The sequence below is a fragment of the Siphateles boraxobius genome, unplaced genomic scaffold, assembly GCF_051911475.1.
Source record: "Siphateles boraxobius isolate OS27281-9 unplaced genomic scaffold, OSU_SipBor_1 66, whole genome shotgun sequence".
Lineage (NCBI taxonomy): Eukaryota > Metazoa > Chordata > Actinopteri > Cypriniformes > Leuciscidae > Siphateles > Siphateles boraxobius.
The window spans coordinates 25,017,732-25,031,739 of record NW_027509193.1 but is presented as its reverse complement, the minus strand read 5'-3'; the positions used below and the strand labels follow the sequence as shown (position 1 = coordinate 25,031,739).

Below are 14,008 nucleotides of genomic sequence, written 5' to 3'. Positions count from 1 at the left end.
CTTTGGTGTGAGAGACCCGGGTTCGAATCCACTGTGAGACACCAATGTGTTCCTGAGCAAGACACTTAACCCCTAGTTGCTCCAGAGGCATGCGACCTCTGACATATATAGCAATTGTAAGTCGCTTTGGATAAAAGCGTCAGCTAAATGAATAAATGTAATGTAAATGTGAGATGATCCCATAACCAAACCCTGACATGAACCCAAAACACACCCGTCATCTAAGGAAAACAGAGTGAACACATGGAATGAGTCTACTTAATCTTTATTATTCTAACAGACTGCACACTCTCTCTATGTAAAGAATGTTGCAAAGTTTGCTTTTGAAAAATCAACTTTAAAAACACTAAGCCCAATTATAAAATGATTAATAAATTATACTTCTGTATAATTTATCAGTAAAAGTAGTAAATAGATACTTTTGTGTTGATGACACTATTAGCACAATGTACAATATTGTTCAAAAGTTTGGGGAATAATTTAAAAATGTTTTTGAAAGTAGTCTCTTTTATGCTCAACTAGGCTGCATTTAATTGATCAAAAATACAGTAAAAACTGTAATATTGTCAAATAGGATTCAATTTAAAATAACTGATTTCTAATTTATTCAATTTTTATTTATTCCTGGGATGTCAAAGCTGAATTTTCAGCATCATTACTCCAGTCTTCAGTGTCACATGATACTTCAGAAATCATTCTGATATGATGATTTTTTGCTCAAGAAACATTATTATTATCAATGTAGAAAAGAATTGTGCTGATTAATATTTTTGTAGAAACAGTGATACATTTTCTCAGGATTCTTTGATAAATAAAAAGTTCAAAAGAACAGTATTTATGTGAAATACAAATCTTTTGCTAAATTATATTAATTTCTTAAAAATAAAAACTTACTGACCTTAAACATTTGAACAGTTACATATTTGCTAATGTGTGAGTAGTATTGGTTGTTTTGGTATTAAGTGAATTTAATAATATTAATGTTTCTGCAAAATGACATCCATTATAATGGAACACATTTCTGGTTTGTAAGGGGTACTTGAGCCTTATTGGTGGCTGTGCACATTAGACAACAAAAAAAGGTTGGGAAACCCTGCTTTAAATGTTTGCCATATAAGTGTGTTTTTGTGTGTGAATTTGCAGGAGACAGGCTGGTTAAAGTGAATGGAGAGAGTGTGCTGGGTAAAACGTACTCACAGGTCATTGCACTGATTCAAAACAGGTGAGCTCCTCAAGTCAAACAGCATCAAATAATCCATTCAAAACCAAAAAAAGTGAATTCCACTTTGTCGCATGAGCTAATGGAAATGAGGTTTCCTACTGCTATCCAGAACTAGCCTGAGAAGTAAATGCATATGATGTCTTGATCTACAACATTGTTTAAATGGTTGAGTTTAGAGTTGGAACGAACAACACAACTAAACTTTTACACATGAGTCTTGTTCATATGTGAGTTTGTGACATACTGCATGTTTTATGTATCAGGATGACCTCGGGCACTGTTTGCTGTCTGGAGGATAATTTGCATTACTTAGAACGGTTATTACAGATAATCGGACCAAACTGACCCCTAGTGTAAAGGGTGGCTTTGAACTCAACCCAAATCACAACCCACAACTATTAAAGGGCCTATATGCAACTTTTTCCCCAAAATAAACATAACAATAGCCTTTTTATTTTACCATTTATGACTCAAACTTCTCCTGTTGAGCATACTGACACCTTGTCCACTCACAGTGGGTGCACCTATAAGCCTGTATCCTATTTTGCCTATTTTCTGTCGGGTCGGATTTTTCCCGCGCTGTCTGCGGATGTGACGTCATGTTAAACGTTTCAGATCACTCTGCCACCATCGCTAGTCAGCAAGTAGCCTACACTCGCAAGCAGTGCAATAGATTTTACGAATACACAGAAGAGACCCAGGACAACTCTGACACCAACAGTAACTCCACAGAAGACTAAAAAAGTTAAACCCCTGACAAGTGGCCGAAAAAGATCGAAGATTGAGAGCGACCGACGCCGAGCAAGGACTAGAGTGAACATCGGCTTCGCATTTGAGCCTTGGGGGGAGCTCAGATCTGTGTTGGGAATACGACGTGACCCAGAAATGGCTGTTTTTTCTTATGAAAAGGTAACACGCAGTGGTTAAAACTGTTCTTACCTCTGTAAACATAATGTTGACCTCCTTGCAGCAGATGACTTGTGAAGTGTGCACGTACAAGCGCGCGCTGCGAGAGCGAGCAGAAAGGAAGAGCAGTTCTGTTTTATGGCCACAGGTGTCAGTCGCGAGTTTAAATTTCAGAAAAACGCATATAGCCCCTTTAATGGAAACTATAATGTTTTTTACTGTAAACACTACATACTGTATATATTCTTATTGAAACTCATGCTCTCTTGGCTTTTCAGTGAGAGTGTACTGGAGCTCTCCATCATGCCAAAGGACGATGATGTGCTGCAGCTGGTAAGTGTACGTTTGAGCATTTTTGCCTTTTCTCATACACCCACTCATATACATTTACCTAACTGCCTTAAGAAGTGCATATTATATTATATTATATTATATTATATTATATTATATTATATAACTAAATTGTATAAATGTAATCATTTTAAGATTTTTATTTTTCTTGTTTTAAGCATACATCATAAAATTAAATTTAATTTATGCTTAATCTATTCACACTTTTAAATAGACACAAAAGCATGGGTTTAACCACTCGAATATCTTGTAGTAGTCGTTATAGAGCAATGTGTGATTCAGTAGGTTGCTTCAGCGATATCTTTGAAGTACTTTCATGCAAAAACGCCTCAGTCATTTCGTAAGACTGTCATGCGATTAACACACACAAACATACAAATACTCACAAACATGTATGCATTCTTACTCACAGCGCTCAAACATTCCCACTCGCATATTTTCTTCAGTTCCACAAGATTGGACATGCAACTCACCAAAGGCAAAGGGAAACCTTTACACATGTGTGTGACATACAGACACATGCTTTATACACACTTCAATAAATCTCCGTACTTGGGCACTCATGCTAGGCAAATTACCCATATAGCCTCCCAAGAGACCCCACTCCTCCTTACTCCACTATTCTTCCCTCCATGTCTTTCTCTCCTCTCTGTCCTTCTACACACCCCTCCTTACACCCGCATCAGCTACATTCCAGAGATGACATCATCAGATATGTGGCCCCTCCCACACTCCCACAGGGTGGAGAGAGGGAGAGAGAAAGGAGGGAGTTCAAGAGCGTTGGGTTGGGTAGGGCTCACCATATACAGAAAGAAAAAAGAGATACCGAGAATAACAGAGAGACGTGACAACGAGACATGAATTTGAGAAAGCACAAATCGGGACATAAGAGGTACATTCAAGCTTTTAAGAGAACAATATAAAGAAAAAGAGAACCGTTCGACACATTTGAGCTTTATGGAATGTTTCTCTCGATTAGTGAGTTTCAATTCTCGCTGTGTTGGTTGTATTTGCATGTATTAGCAGACTGCATGTACTATGCTGTGTTAGTCGATTTGCTTGTCTGCAGTCAAAACAGCTTTTCGTCAGCGAGCCATGTCTCTTATTTGTTAATAAATTCTTAATGTTGCATATGTTGAGTTTGTGTCAGTGTGTTTTGAGGTTAGTGTTGATGGAAGGCTGGTGCTTCTGGTCAGCTTGACAGTAGTCACAAAAATCTGTTGGAGTTTTGGAGTCAATGTCTTGCACGTTTGTAACATTATACTGCAAAAAATATATATTTTCATCAATATTTTAGTCTTAAACATTTTTAAAACAAGATGAATTAAATGCAGGGGATTTTCACTTGTTTTTAATAATGTAGCATTAATAAAGTATTTTTTCCTCTATTGTATTTCTCTTGCTTTAACCATAAATCTAAATATCAAAATTGGGGTCAGAAATAATTAAATATGTAAAAAAAAAAAAATCCTTAAAAATTAATTATATACATAATGTGCATAATTTCATTTAACAAAAATTGTATGTAAAATGAATTTGATTTTTTTTTGCTGTGTGGTGAATCTCACATGAATCTCTCAATGAATATATACATTTCAGTTTTTTGTTTCCTGATGATTTTCAGATCATTGAAGTTACAGTTGCCAAAGCTGTTTATTAAAATCATTATATTATTAGCAGTCATCCCTGTCACCTAAATGTTTTTAGATTAGCCAGCTTTGGTTGTTGAGGTGTGTTTGTGTTGGTGTTTGAAAAGTTGTATAAGCTAGTATTACATTGAAACTCTATTATGACACAATCGCATGATCAGTATGGTGTCTCATTGTCATAGAAATGTAATCTCTATGACCCCTTTTTTCTACAAACTTTTCACCTATACCCCTTGAGGACTTGAGGATTCACTCTCATTAACTTTAGCCACCCCTTCATGTTCTTCTAGAATTAAATAAGTTGTATTTCTCTCTTTCAGGCATATTCCCATGATGCCTACCTAAGAGGGAACAATCCATATACAGGGAAGGCCCAAAACCTTCCTCCACCGCCCCCTGTTCTCTACCCTCCACGTACAATATCCCAGCCTCCTGCGGGGTACTCCCCCTCCCCTGCCCCTACTTCCTCATACATGGGGCAAAACCAGCTGGACAATTGGAGCCGCTGGCCCGGCTCTTCCTCTGGTCCTTCTCTGCCCCTTGACAACCGGACAGTCACTTCCAGCAACGCTGTCTGGGCACCTGAGGGCAGGAACTGTGAGCCAGGAGGTGTTAGTCACAGTAGCCCTGCACATCGAACCGAGGAGATTCAGTATGGAATGACTGACAGAGGACAACAAGCAATCGGACAAATGAGAGGACGTTCACACTCATCTTCTTCCTCTTCAGGAGGAATTATGAGCCCATTGCATCATGCTCATTTTGCCAACCACAATGTGGGTACTGCCATGGGGCACATTGGAGGCCGCAAGGGAAGCCCTTCTCAGCCAACATCAACACCCCCATCCAGCCGCAGCGAACACACCCAACAAGCCCTTTCCAACTGGTACTACAGCCAGGTACCAGGCCGCGAACGAGAACGGGAGCGATCTAGTTCTCACTCCATGCTCCCACGCCATAGGAGTTTCTCACAGGACCGCCTGGGTGAGCTTGGTAAGGCCAGGCGGTCGCAGCAAGCAGGCTTTCCCCACAGTGCATCACAGGACACATTGATACTGCTTCAGCAGAGCTCTGCAGCGTACGCTGATCCCTACTGGAACCAAGGAGACTGGCGTGGCGAGCATGCATATGGACAGCACCCATCTGCAGTGGGCTATGCGCGCAATTCCTCCGAAAACCTTCTAGCAACCCGGTACAGACACTCGGGACGTTCACTGGAAACTCTCGACAGAGCTGTGGGGATTCTCCCTCCACGAGTTGAAAGATCCACTTGGGTCCAGCAGCCCCCAAACAGAACTGAAGGATATCCGAGACGTGGTGGACATTGTGGGCAACACGCAGAGTCACACCAACAAAAACAGTCCCACCAAACACAACACCACACACCCCAACACCACACACCCCAACACCATCAACACACACCTCAGCATCAAAACATCACACATACAGCACACCAATTCTCATCTCAGGCTCCACAACCTCAGCAGGCTGCTCCACAGGCAAGACGCTTGCCTTCTTGCCAGAGCCTAGATGAGGAGCCGATTGGCTACCGTAGCTACAGCCCCTCTTTCAACCGCAAGACTGGCCGTATCCTTCAGCAGGCCCAGTCATTTAGAGACCCCTCTTATACAGGTCCACACCTCTGGACTCCTACACCCAAAACCAGTCCCCCAGAGGGGCTTCCACCCTCGGCCGCTTCTTCCCCAGCCCCACCAACCACCTCCTCTACAACTGCTGTTCCCACACCCCCTGAAGGACAAGACAGAACTTACCGACCCACTAATCATGACAGAGGGGCAGGGGAACCAACAGGTGAAGCCCAGACACAGGAAGTAGTTCTGAGGCAGAAACCACCCACTGGCCGCAGGGGTGCGAACACCCATCGACATCCACATTACGCCATAGCACTTGACTCCAGTGACCCTCTACTCTTTACCTCTGACCCTACGGAGTCCCCTGCCAAAGCAGAAAGTGCTATTTCTCATCGCCGCACGAATGGAAACCTGCCACCACTATCCATAGAGGATGACTCCCTCGCGTCAATTCCTTTTATAGGTAAGTCCCTACTGCTCAATGGCTTCTTTGCTGTCATGTTCGGTTCTCGGTTTATCTTTTCCCATCATTTGCTCACTCTATCCTGCACATGGTTGTTTTTGGTTGTTATAAGGAAACTGATTAACTATCCAGACACCATTAAAATAGACTGATGGGAATGTTAGAGAATGACTATACTTGTTTTAATAACTCACAACCCCACTGGTCTTACCCTTCATTTCCTATGTCTGGTGAACCAATGTGCATGTCTATGCATTAGTTAAGGCTGGAATCTCCCATGGTCAGCCCAACAATATTAGTTGTCTGTGGCTGAATCAGACTTACTGGATTTAAATTAGTCCTATTTTTCTTTCTTCCTCTTCTTCTGTTTCCACTTTTCCAGTGCCTCACCCAATTCCTTCCCGTTTCTACAGTTCTATGCATTTGGTAGACGCTTCTGTCCAAATTGGCTCTGGGAAATTAACCCATAACCTTGGTGGGAACACTTTAAAGCTTAAGGATTTGATATCCCCAGATGTTAGCTAAATCTTACAAAACTAAATTAAAGAGAAACCCTCAATTGGGGAAAAGGCTCATAAAGTAAATAATGTCTCAAGTTTTCTTTTAAAGGAAAGGTAAATGTTAAGTTAGGGTTAATTTTATAGTAATTATAATTAGTTTTATTTGAAAACAGCCGATTTTTGTGTCTGTAGTTTGTAGGTTTGATCTGGCCTGTCGCTCAAAGTCTCTTGCTCTTGTCTCTGCTTGCCTTTATTACTAAACCATAGTGCAAGAGGAAATATGAATCAAAATGGCTGGTTGAATGCAAAATATTCAAAACAAACTGTGATAGACATGTAGACACCAGAACTCTTACTGTTAAATGTGCTACATGGTTATATATGGTTGCCTATAAATCTCTATTTCCTCTAATTATATGTTTATAGCACAGCTGGATTCAAGTGGAGTGCTATTGATTTAGCAGTTTCCTTAAAAGCTTTCAGTTGGTCATTTGTTTTCCTTTAACATTGCATTAGAAGTTGTAATGGCAGCATTAGAACAAAACCAATTAATTTTAGGGCTATTTCTTAGTGATTTTCTAATTGTTCTGTCATTTTACTGCTGGACATCTTTTATGATCTGTTGTCTGTTGATTGCATAAGCTGTTGTTAGTGCAGTGCTTTCATTCCTGAGGAAGGTTAAGCCTATAACCACTATGCTTTGCATAAAAGGGCCCCACCTTTAGCATTTAGCACGGAAGAGAAGCACGTTCCTGCTAATGCACACCTGTACAGCACAAGATGACCCTCGCACAGAGTTAGAGCCTTCAGTTTGATTAAATTTGTTTTTATGATGGTTTGTGTATATTTAGGATTATTGCAAGAATGTAACTACATATTTATGATGGGAGCAGGGGGGCGTGTCCCATGTCCTGTTTTAGAGATTGATAAACGCAGAGAGGCATGAGAGACTTTTAAACAGAGAGAACCAAACTGAAACTAACAGAAATGCCCACAAGCTGGGACATGTTACACCATACTGATAAAAACACAACAGACAGTCTGTCTTGCTCTACCTGCTATGTCAGTGGAGTTGTTTGTACTAGACGTTCTCTTTATTGATTTGGGGTGAATAGTTTCAAAACTACGTTATTGTGTTGGTGTAATTGGATGTTTGGAGACATATGATATTCATTGCGTATGGCCATATTTATATATGAATCTACAGCACATGCAATAAACTAAAAGCCTATTCACGCCATGTCTGCATTTTCATTGCCTTTTTAAAATTAAATTGTCATTTTTATTAATCTTGTGAATTAATTTTGAATTCATGGCTTTATATTTTCAGTTTTAAAGTTTTAGTAATTTTGTCAGTTTTTTAATAGTTGTTTTTTGTAAATATGTCTATATAGATTTTACTCATTTTTTTATTTCAGTTTGATTTTGAGTTATTTTTTGTCCGTCAAGTTAAATTAAATGAAAATTAGAAATGTAGCTGGAATAAAATAAGATTTATGGTTTTTTATTTTTTTATTTGACGTGACTTGAAGTGTTTTTCATGATTTTAGTCAACTATAATAACCCTGGTTATTGCATAGCTTATTTAACATTGCATAAAAGTAACAGCTAAATTTACTCTTTTTTTTTTTAAAGAAAAAACATTGGCTTTGTAATATCATTATTCATTCCAGCCCACATAAGAATAATACTCCATCAATTTGTATCACTTCATAAACACATTTTACTAAAACTTATACTGTTAATGGAAATCTCAAGTTCATTCCTATTGAAGGTTCTTTAAAGCTTGTCTCTGTTAGCGAGGCAGGAAAAGCTTAGTGAAGGGTCAGTTCGTTCAGGTATCCAATATTTTTTTCAGAGGAATAAGGACAGTTTTGATTGTTTTGGAGTGAATGTAGTTATTTCACCAAGTGAATACCTTTTGCTTTGATGCATAAGACTAGTGCTTTTTACAATTGTGTGATGAACTGGGAATGGTAGAAGGAAGAGTGGCAGGGAGCAGAGGTTTTGGGGTTAGGGGTGAAGGACACACACATACACACTCTCTCACATTCAGATATCACTGGACACAATCGACACACTCAGCTCTTTCTGCCCTCAATGCGGTCATTGTGTCTCCAATAAAAAGGGGAGGAGTCTTCACTCCACCAACCATTCACACACTAACATGCTATGCTATAAGCTAACTCACCAGTCTCCCTTAAAGCCCAACACATTTTTTGGAGAAATCCCTCTCATCACACTTTCGCTTGGATTACAGTGTTGTCAGGCCTGGTTTCATTTTGATTTGTGACACTATAAATGGAAACCTCACTATGTTAGTATTTGTGTTCTTCACTCTATGGTTTTGTGGATATGTCTGTAGAATGCATATCTTGGCCAGTGAGAGCCCGTTGGAGGTACTCATACTTCTGATGAGTTGGGTTATTTACAGCATCTCATCTGAACCTCTGAATACGACAGTTGCATGTGACTGATGTTGAAGCAGTACAGATGGATTCTGTATGTGGAAGTGTTGTACTGTATGTCCATGAAGTAGAGACTATGGTGTGTGTGTGTGCGCATGTGCTCATACTCGGGCTTCAGTAATGAGGGCCTTTGTTAAACCCACAGAGCAGCTATTTCTGCCAGTGGCTGGAAAACAAGCACAGTCCAGATTCCACATCCTAGATTGGGAATGTTTCCGCCCCTGCTCCCTTTCTAGTGTGAGAGAGAGAGAAACTGTAGAAAACTTCTGAGAATTTAAAAAAAGGATTCACTTGATTTCAGAAGACATTTTTTATTGCAGGTCGGTTGTGATGTAATCAATGTTAAAGTGATAAATTGATGAATGTGATTGATGAATAAGAAGGAAAGGAGTGGATTCATATGGAGTCAGAAGAGATGGATGACATGAGATAAATATAGTCCCAATATATCATGACAGCTTTCAGAAACAAGAAGGTCTATATTATACCTGGAGAAAGCATTCTGTTTCATCTCAACCAGGTTTTATTGATTTAGTCATCTGAGCTAAATGTAAGCAAGAAAATGACATCATGATAACACTGATTGGCCTATGACACCACAAAAACACCTTTACTTTTACTACTATTGAATGATTGTCAATTGAGAACGATGCTCAGATGGTGTAGCCAGATCTACCCCCAGGGCCCTGTTGTTTAAAAGGATCAGGATAATCCTGTCTTTATTTTCTTTCTTTTTGGATCAAATCTATCCAAATATCCAAATTTTGATATAACATCTACTGAAGGCTTATTCCAGATCAAAACCAACAGTGGATTACATGATTCTTTTCAGAATCCTTTTTTTTTCCCTTCTTCTTTAAACAGCCCATTTTGAAGATTTGATCTAGTCCTGTAGCCAAAATCTGATCAAATGACTTGTGCCCAGGTGCCAATAGGACCATGCTATCCAACCGAACCTTGACTTCTTGCTTAGAAACACTGTTGTTCAGTGGTGTTTGTGCGCTGGTGCCACCTGATGGTGTGGATTGGTGTTGTTGAAGGTGGTTTGCCGGTTGACAGAATCTCCTTCGTCACTCCTTAGTCACAGCCAAACTGTGTTTTTGATGTGATCATGTTGCCCCTGCAGGGCCAGAAAAACCTGACACAGCATGCACATGCCTTGAAAACAGTGTTTTTCCAAAGAATTAATTTAGGGTGCCACTCATTTTACAAATGGTCATGTGTGATTTTGAGGGGGGGAAAAGACTTTGACAAGATGTATCTCTTAATGTGTTAGCTTAAAACGGTTAATGTTTTTCTCTGAATAGTTTGTTATTAAGGCATACCTGCAACAACCAACCACTTCCCATCAGTCACATACAACACTGAGCACTAAGCAAGAACTGAAACCACTGGTTAATACAAAGAGAACTTTTACATCTCATTTCCACATTAAGCACATTTCATGGAGGGCTACGAGTCAGGTACAAAATGCTGTTTGTTTGATGATTCATTCTTTCTCTTTTTTCTTATTTTTAGCTCTCATAACCATTCACTTTGTCATGTATCACATACTTTAATGTTTTTAATTTAGCACATGACCAGTGGGTACAGACAGATACAGTACGTACTATAGTTTCTCCTTACCTTCTTCTCTCTTTATTATTATTTGTTTATTGTTGCGTATGAGTGTGTAAATCAAACCTCTCATTACGTTGTGCAGTAAATTGAGCGTTTGGAAATTCAGTTTTGTAATTTTGTATGATCTATATGTCAAGAGAGGAAGAGTCTCTTGTGTTTTGGTCTATTGTGATATCCGAATATATTTAAATTAACTGTGCAACACCATTTTGCTTCCCCTCTAACCTTTCCTTCCTTTTGTTATTTTTTGGTTTGCCTTGTTTCAATCTTTCTCCTTTTACCAATATAACTTTCTTTTACTCTTGTCTTCCGTCTTTCCTTTTTTCCTTCCTTGCCCTTTTCCTCTCCTTTCCTCCATTCCACTCCTCCCACAGATGAGCCGACCAGTCCAAGTGCAGATCTGCGGGCACGTCATGTCCCCGCCTCCTGCGTCGTGTCCAGTGGCGGTATAAACTCCGCCCCTGCTGTGGCCACAAGCCCCGCCTCCCCAACCTTCACCTTTCCCCTCAACCGCCTTTTCTCCCACGGCAGCAGTGAGTGATCCAGAGAGAAAGAGAAACAGTGTTACTACTATATGATCGAATCAATACCTGGAACTGTACATGAAAACATGGCAACAAAAATGTTATCTAAACATTACGAAGCTGCATGTGATCGCCGTAGAGCTCCCCCTACTGCATGCGTAGTCAAACCGCACAAATAAGTCAAATGTATGTGTGCATGCCGTACTGCATACTGCAAAAGTCCACATGATCGTTAGGTAATGCCCGTGCATTGTGTTCACCGCACTTTACTGAGACTGTGATGAAGATCTGCTACTTGCCACCTCCTTATCTGATTACTTCCTGTGTCCTACCCAACTCCCCACTAACTGTCCTTCATCAACTCTCTCTTTTCTCCTGTATAACAGCGTTTTCTCATTTTCACTGTTTGTAATGAATGGGTCTCTCTCTCTCTCTCTTTCTCTCTCTCCATGAGCAGGTGATGCCAAGTCTAATCGTCGTTCTTCTTACCTGCTGGCCATCACCACTGAACGCTCCAAGTCATGTGATGAGGGGCTTAACGCATATAGAGAAGAGGGGCGGGTCTTCTCGTAAGTTTTGACACTATTAGTATTATATAAAAAATTAAAGGCATCTTTGCACAGGGGTTTTAAAGGGAAAGTTCACCCAAAAATGAATATTCGGTCAGTATTTACACACCCTCATGTTGTTCCAACCCCGTTAGACCTTCGTTCATCTTCGGAACACGAATTAAGATATTTTTTATTAAATCTGAGAGCTGGATTACTTCTCCATAGGCTTCTTAAGGGATTGAAACTTGCCAGCCCCGAAAAGTTATTAAAGACATCGTTAAAATAGTCCAAGTGACTACAGTGGCTCAATCTTAAGTTTATCAAGCAACGAGAACACTTTTTGTTCACAAAAACACACAAAAATAACGACTTTATTTCAACTATTCCTTTCCTTCTCTGTGGTCCTCTAGTCAGTTAACGTAGTGTGATTGCGTAGAGCTACGTCACATGTAGACTCACTATTGGCCGATGCTGGTGATGTGTGTGATGCGTGTGATGTATAACAACAGAAGGGTTACGCTATTACACTAGTGAACTGACTCGAGGACCACAGAGAAAGAAATGAAAAGCTGAAATAAAGTCGTTATTTTTGTTTTTTTGCGCACAAAAAGTATTCTCGATGCTTGATAAACTTAAGATTGAGCCACTGTAGTTACTTGGACTATTTTAACGATGTCTTTAATAACTTTTCGGGGCTGGCAAGTGTCAATCCTTTTGAAGCCTATGGAGGAGTGATCCAGCGCTCAGATTTAATCAAAAATACCTTAATTCGTGTCCAGAAGATGAACGAAGGTCTTACGGGGTTGGAACAACATGAGGGTGAGTAAATACTGACAGAATTTTCTTTTTTGGGTGAACTATCCCTTTAAGGTTGCTCTGTGCCAGCTTCAAATTCTATGTAAAGATGTAATGCTGCATAAAAGCCAGATTAAATCATGTCTACTCTGACACACCTTAGCTCCCAGTATAAAAGTTTACTTTTAAAAATTGCAGTGTAAATGCATGTCTGCCACGTCAGAGCAGCATGAAACAGTCTGTGTAAAGACACTTCACAAGTGCTTCTTTGCCACCTTTACAGTGTAAATTTGGCATTAAATACTATTCACACCTCAGTAAGGATGTTTTTTTTTTTTTGTCTGATTTTACTTTTAAACACACTCTCATCGTGCTCTTTCAACAGGAGGCTTCCAAAAAGAGTCAAGAGCTTTTTTACTGAAGGGGTGAGTCCAACTACAGTAGAAACTAGGTTATACACTCTAAAACTTTGGCATGAACCAAAGTGTATTCTGTAATGTTGTTTAAAATCTACATAATGCGATATTTCTGATTCTAGATCAGCTAGATTTGCTCCTGGATGCTGATTGGTCAATACCAGTGTTATTTTAGTATTATTTATTTATTATTGTTTTTGTTAATATTTCGAATTAGCTTTAATTTGAATGTTTTGATTTTTATTTTAGTTTAAGTTATACATATATGTATGTATATAATATTATTTCAGCCTTATTTCAATTTACGAAAATGATTTTAATAGCTTTCATTTTAGTTAACAAAAACAACACCAGTCATGTTATATAATGTTTTACCCACAATATAGTAGCAGTTTATACTGCTACTCTCTTTGATATCTAATTTTATGATATTATCTATTTATTAAAGCGATGCCTAGATAGTTATCTATATTCTATATAATATATTATTAGTTAACATTTAACATTTACTTAAGTGACATCAGTGAAACAGAAAAAGTCTTTTTAGAGGAAAAGCAAACCTAGTGAAAAAGAAATATACCAAAATGTATTTGAAATACAATTATTGTATGTTAAGTATACTACAAAAAAACATTTACATGTTTATGTACTTAATATGGATACCCTTCAATTGTGGGGAATTGAAACAACTAAGTTTGTTCTTAATGCACTTTAGTTATCTAGAAATAGTGCAGAGGTCCAACTAAAGATATACTTAAGTATATTTAATTGTGCTAAAATGGAACTATTGCAAGAATACTTTCGGTACACATCAAATATCTTGCATTTTAAAGACTGATATTATACAGAGATCATACAATCCTTTTTAATAATGATATTAAACACATTTTAGACTTAATATTAAGCAATGTGCATTGTATAAAGTTTAATTATAATTTTATATTAGTAAGT

The 14,008-nt window shown here is 38.8% G+C and overlaps 1 protein-coding gene across 9 annotated transcripts in view; it reads left to right on the top strand.

The window, feature by feature from the left end:
- The window catches only part of arhgap23a (Rho GTPase activating protein 23a), a 71,555-nt gene that overhangs the window by 46,551 nt on the left and 10,996 nt on the right, over nt 1-14,008 (top strand). For 4 of the 9 annotated variants that reach the window (XR_013196826.1, XM_077213219.1, XM_077213215.1 and 1 more), the window contains exons 5-9: nt 1,144-1,222; nt 2,407-2,461; nt 4,449-6,183; nt 11,753-11,864; nt 13,027-13,066. Coding sequence is in view for 8 of the 9 variants with exons in the window: in XM_077213219.1 (XP_077069334.1) it covers nt 1,144-1,222; nt 2,407-2,461; nt 4,449-6,183; nt 11,753-11,864; nt 13,027-13,066 (2,021 nt within the window). In the remaining variant the exon portion in view is untranslated. Of the gene's footprint in view, nt 1-1,143; nt 1,223-2,406; nt 2,462-3,252; nt 3,372-4,448; nt 6,184-11,145; nt 11,305-11,752; nt 11,865-13,026; nt 13,067-14,008 lie in introns of those variants that run through there. The other 5 variants (XM_077213217.1, XM_077213216.1, XM_077213214.1 and 2 more) reach the window with 3 other exon arrangements.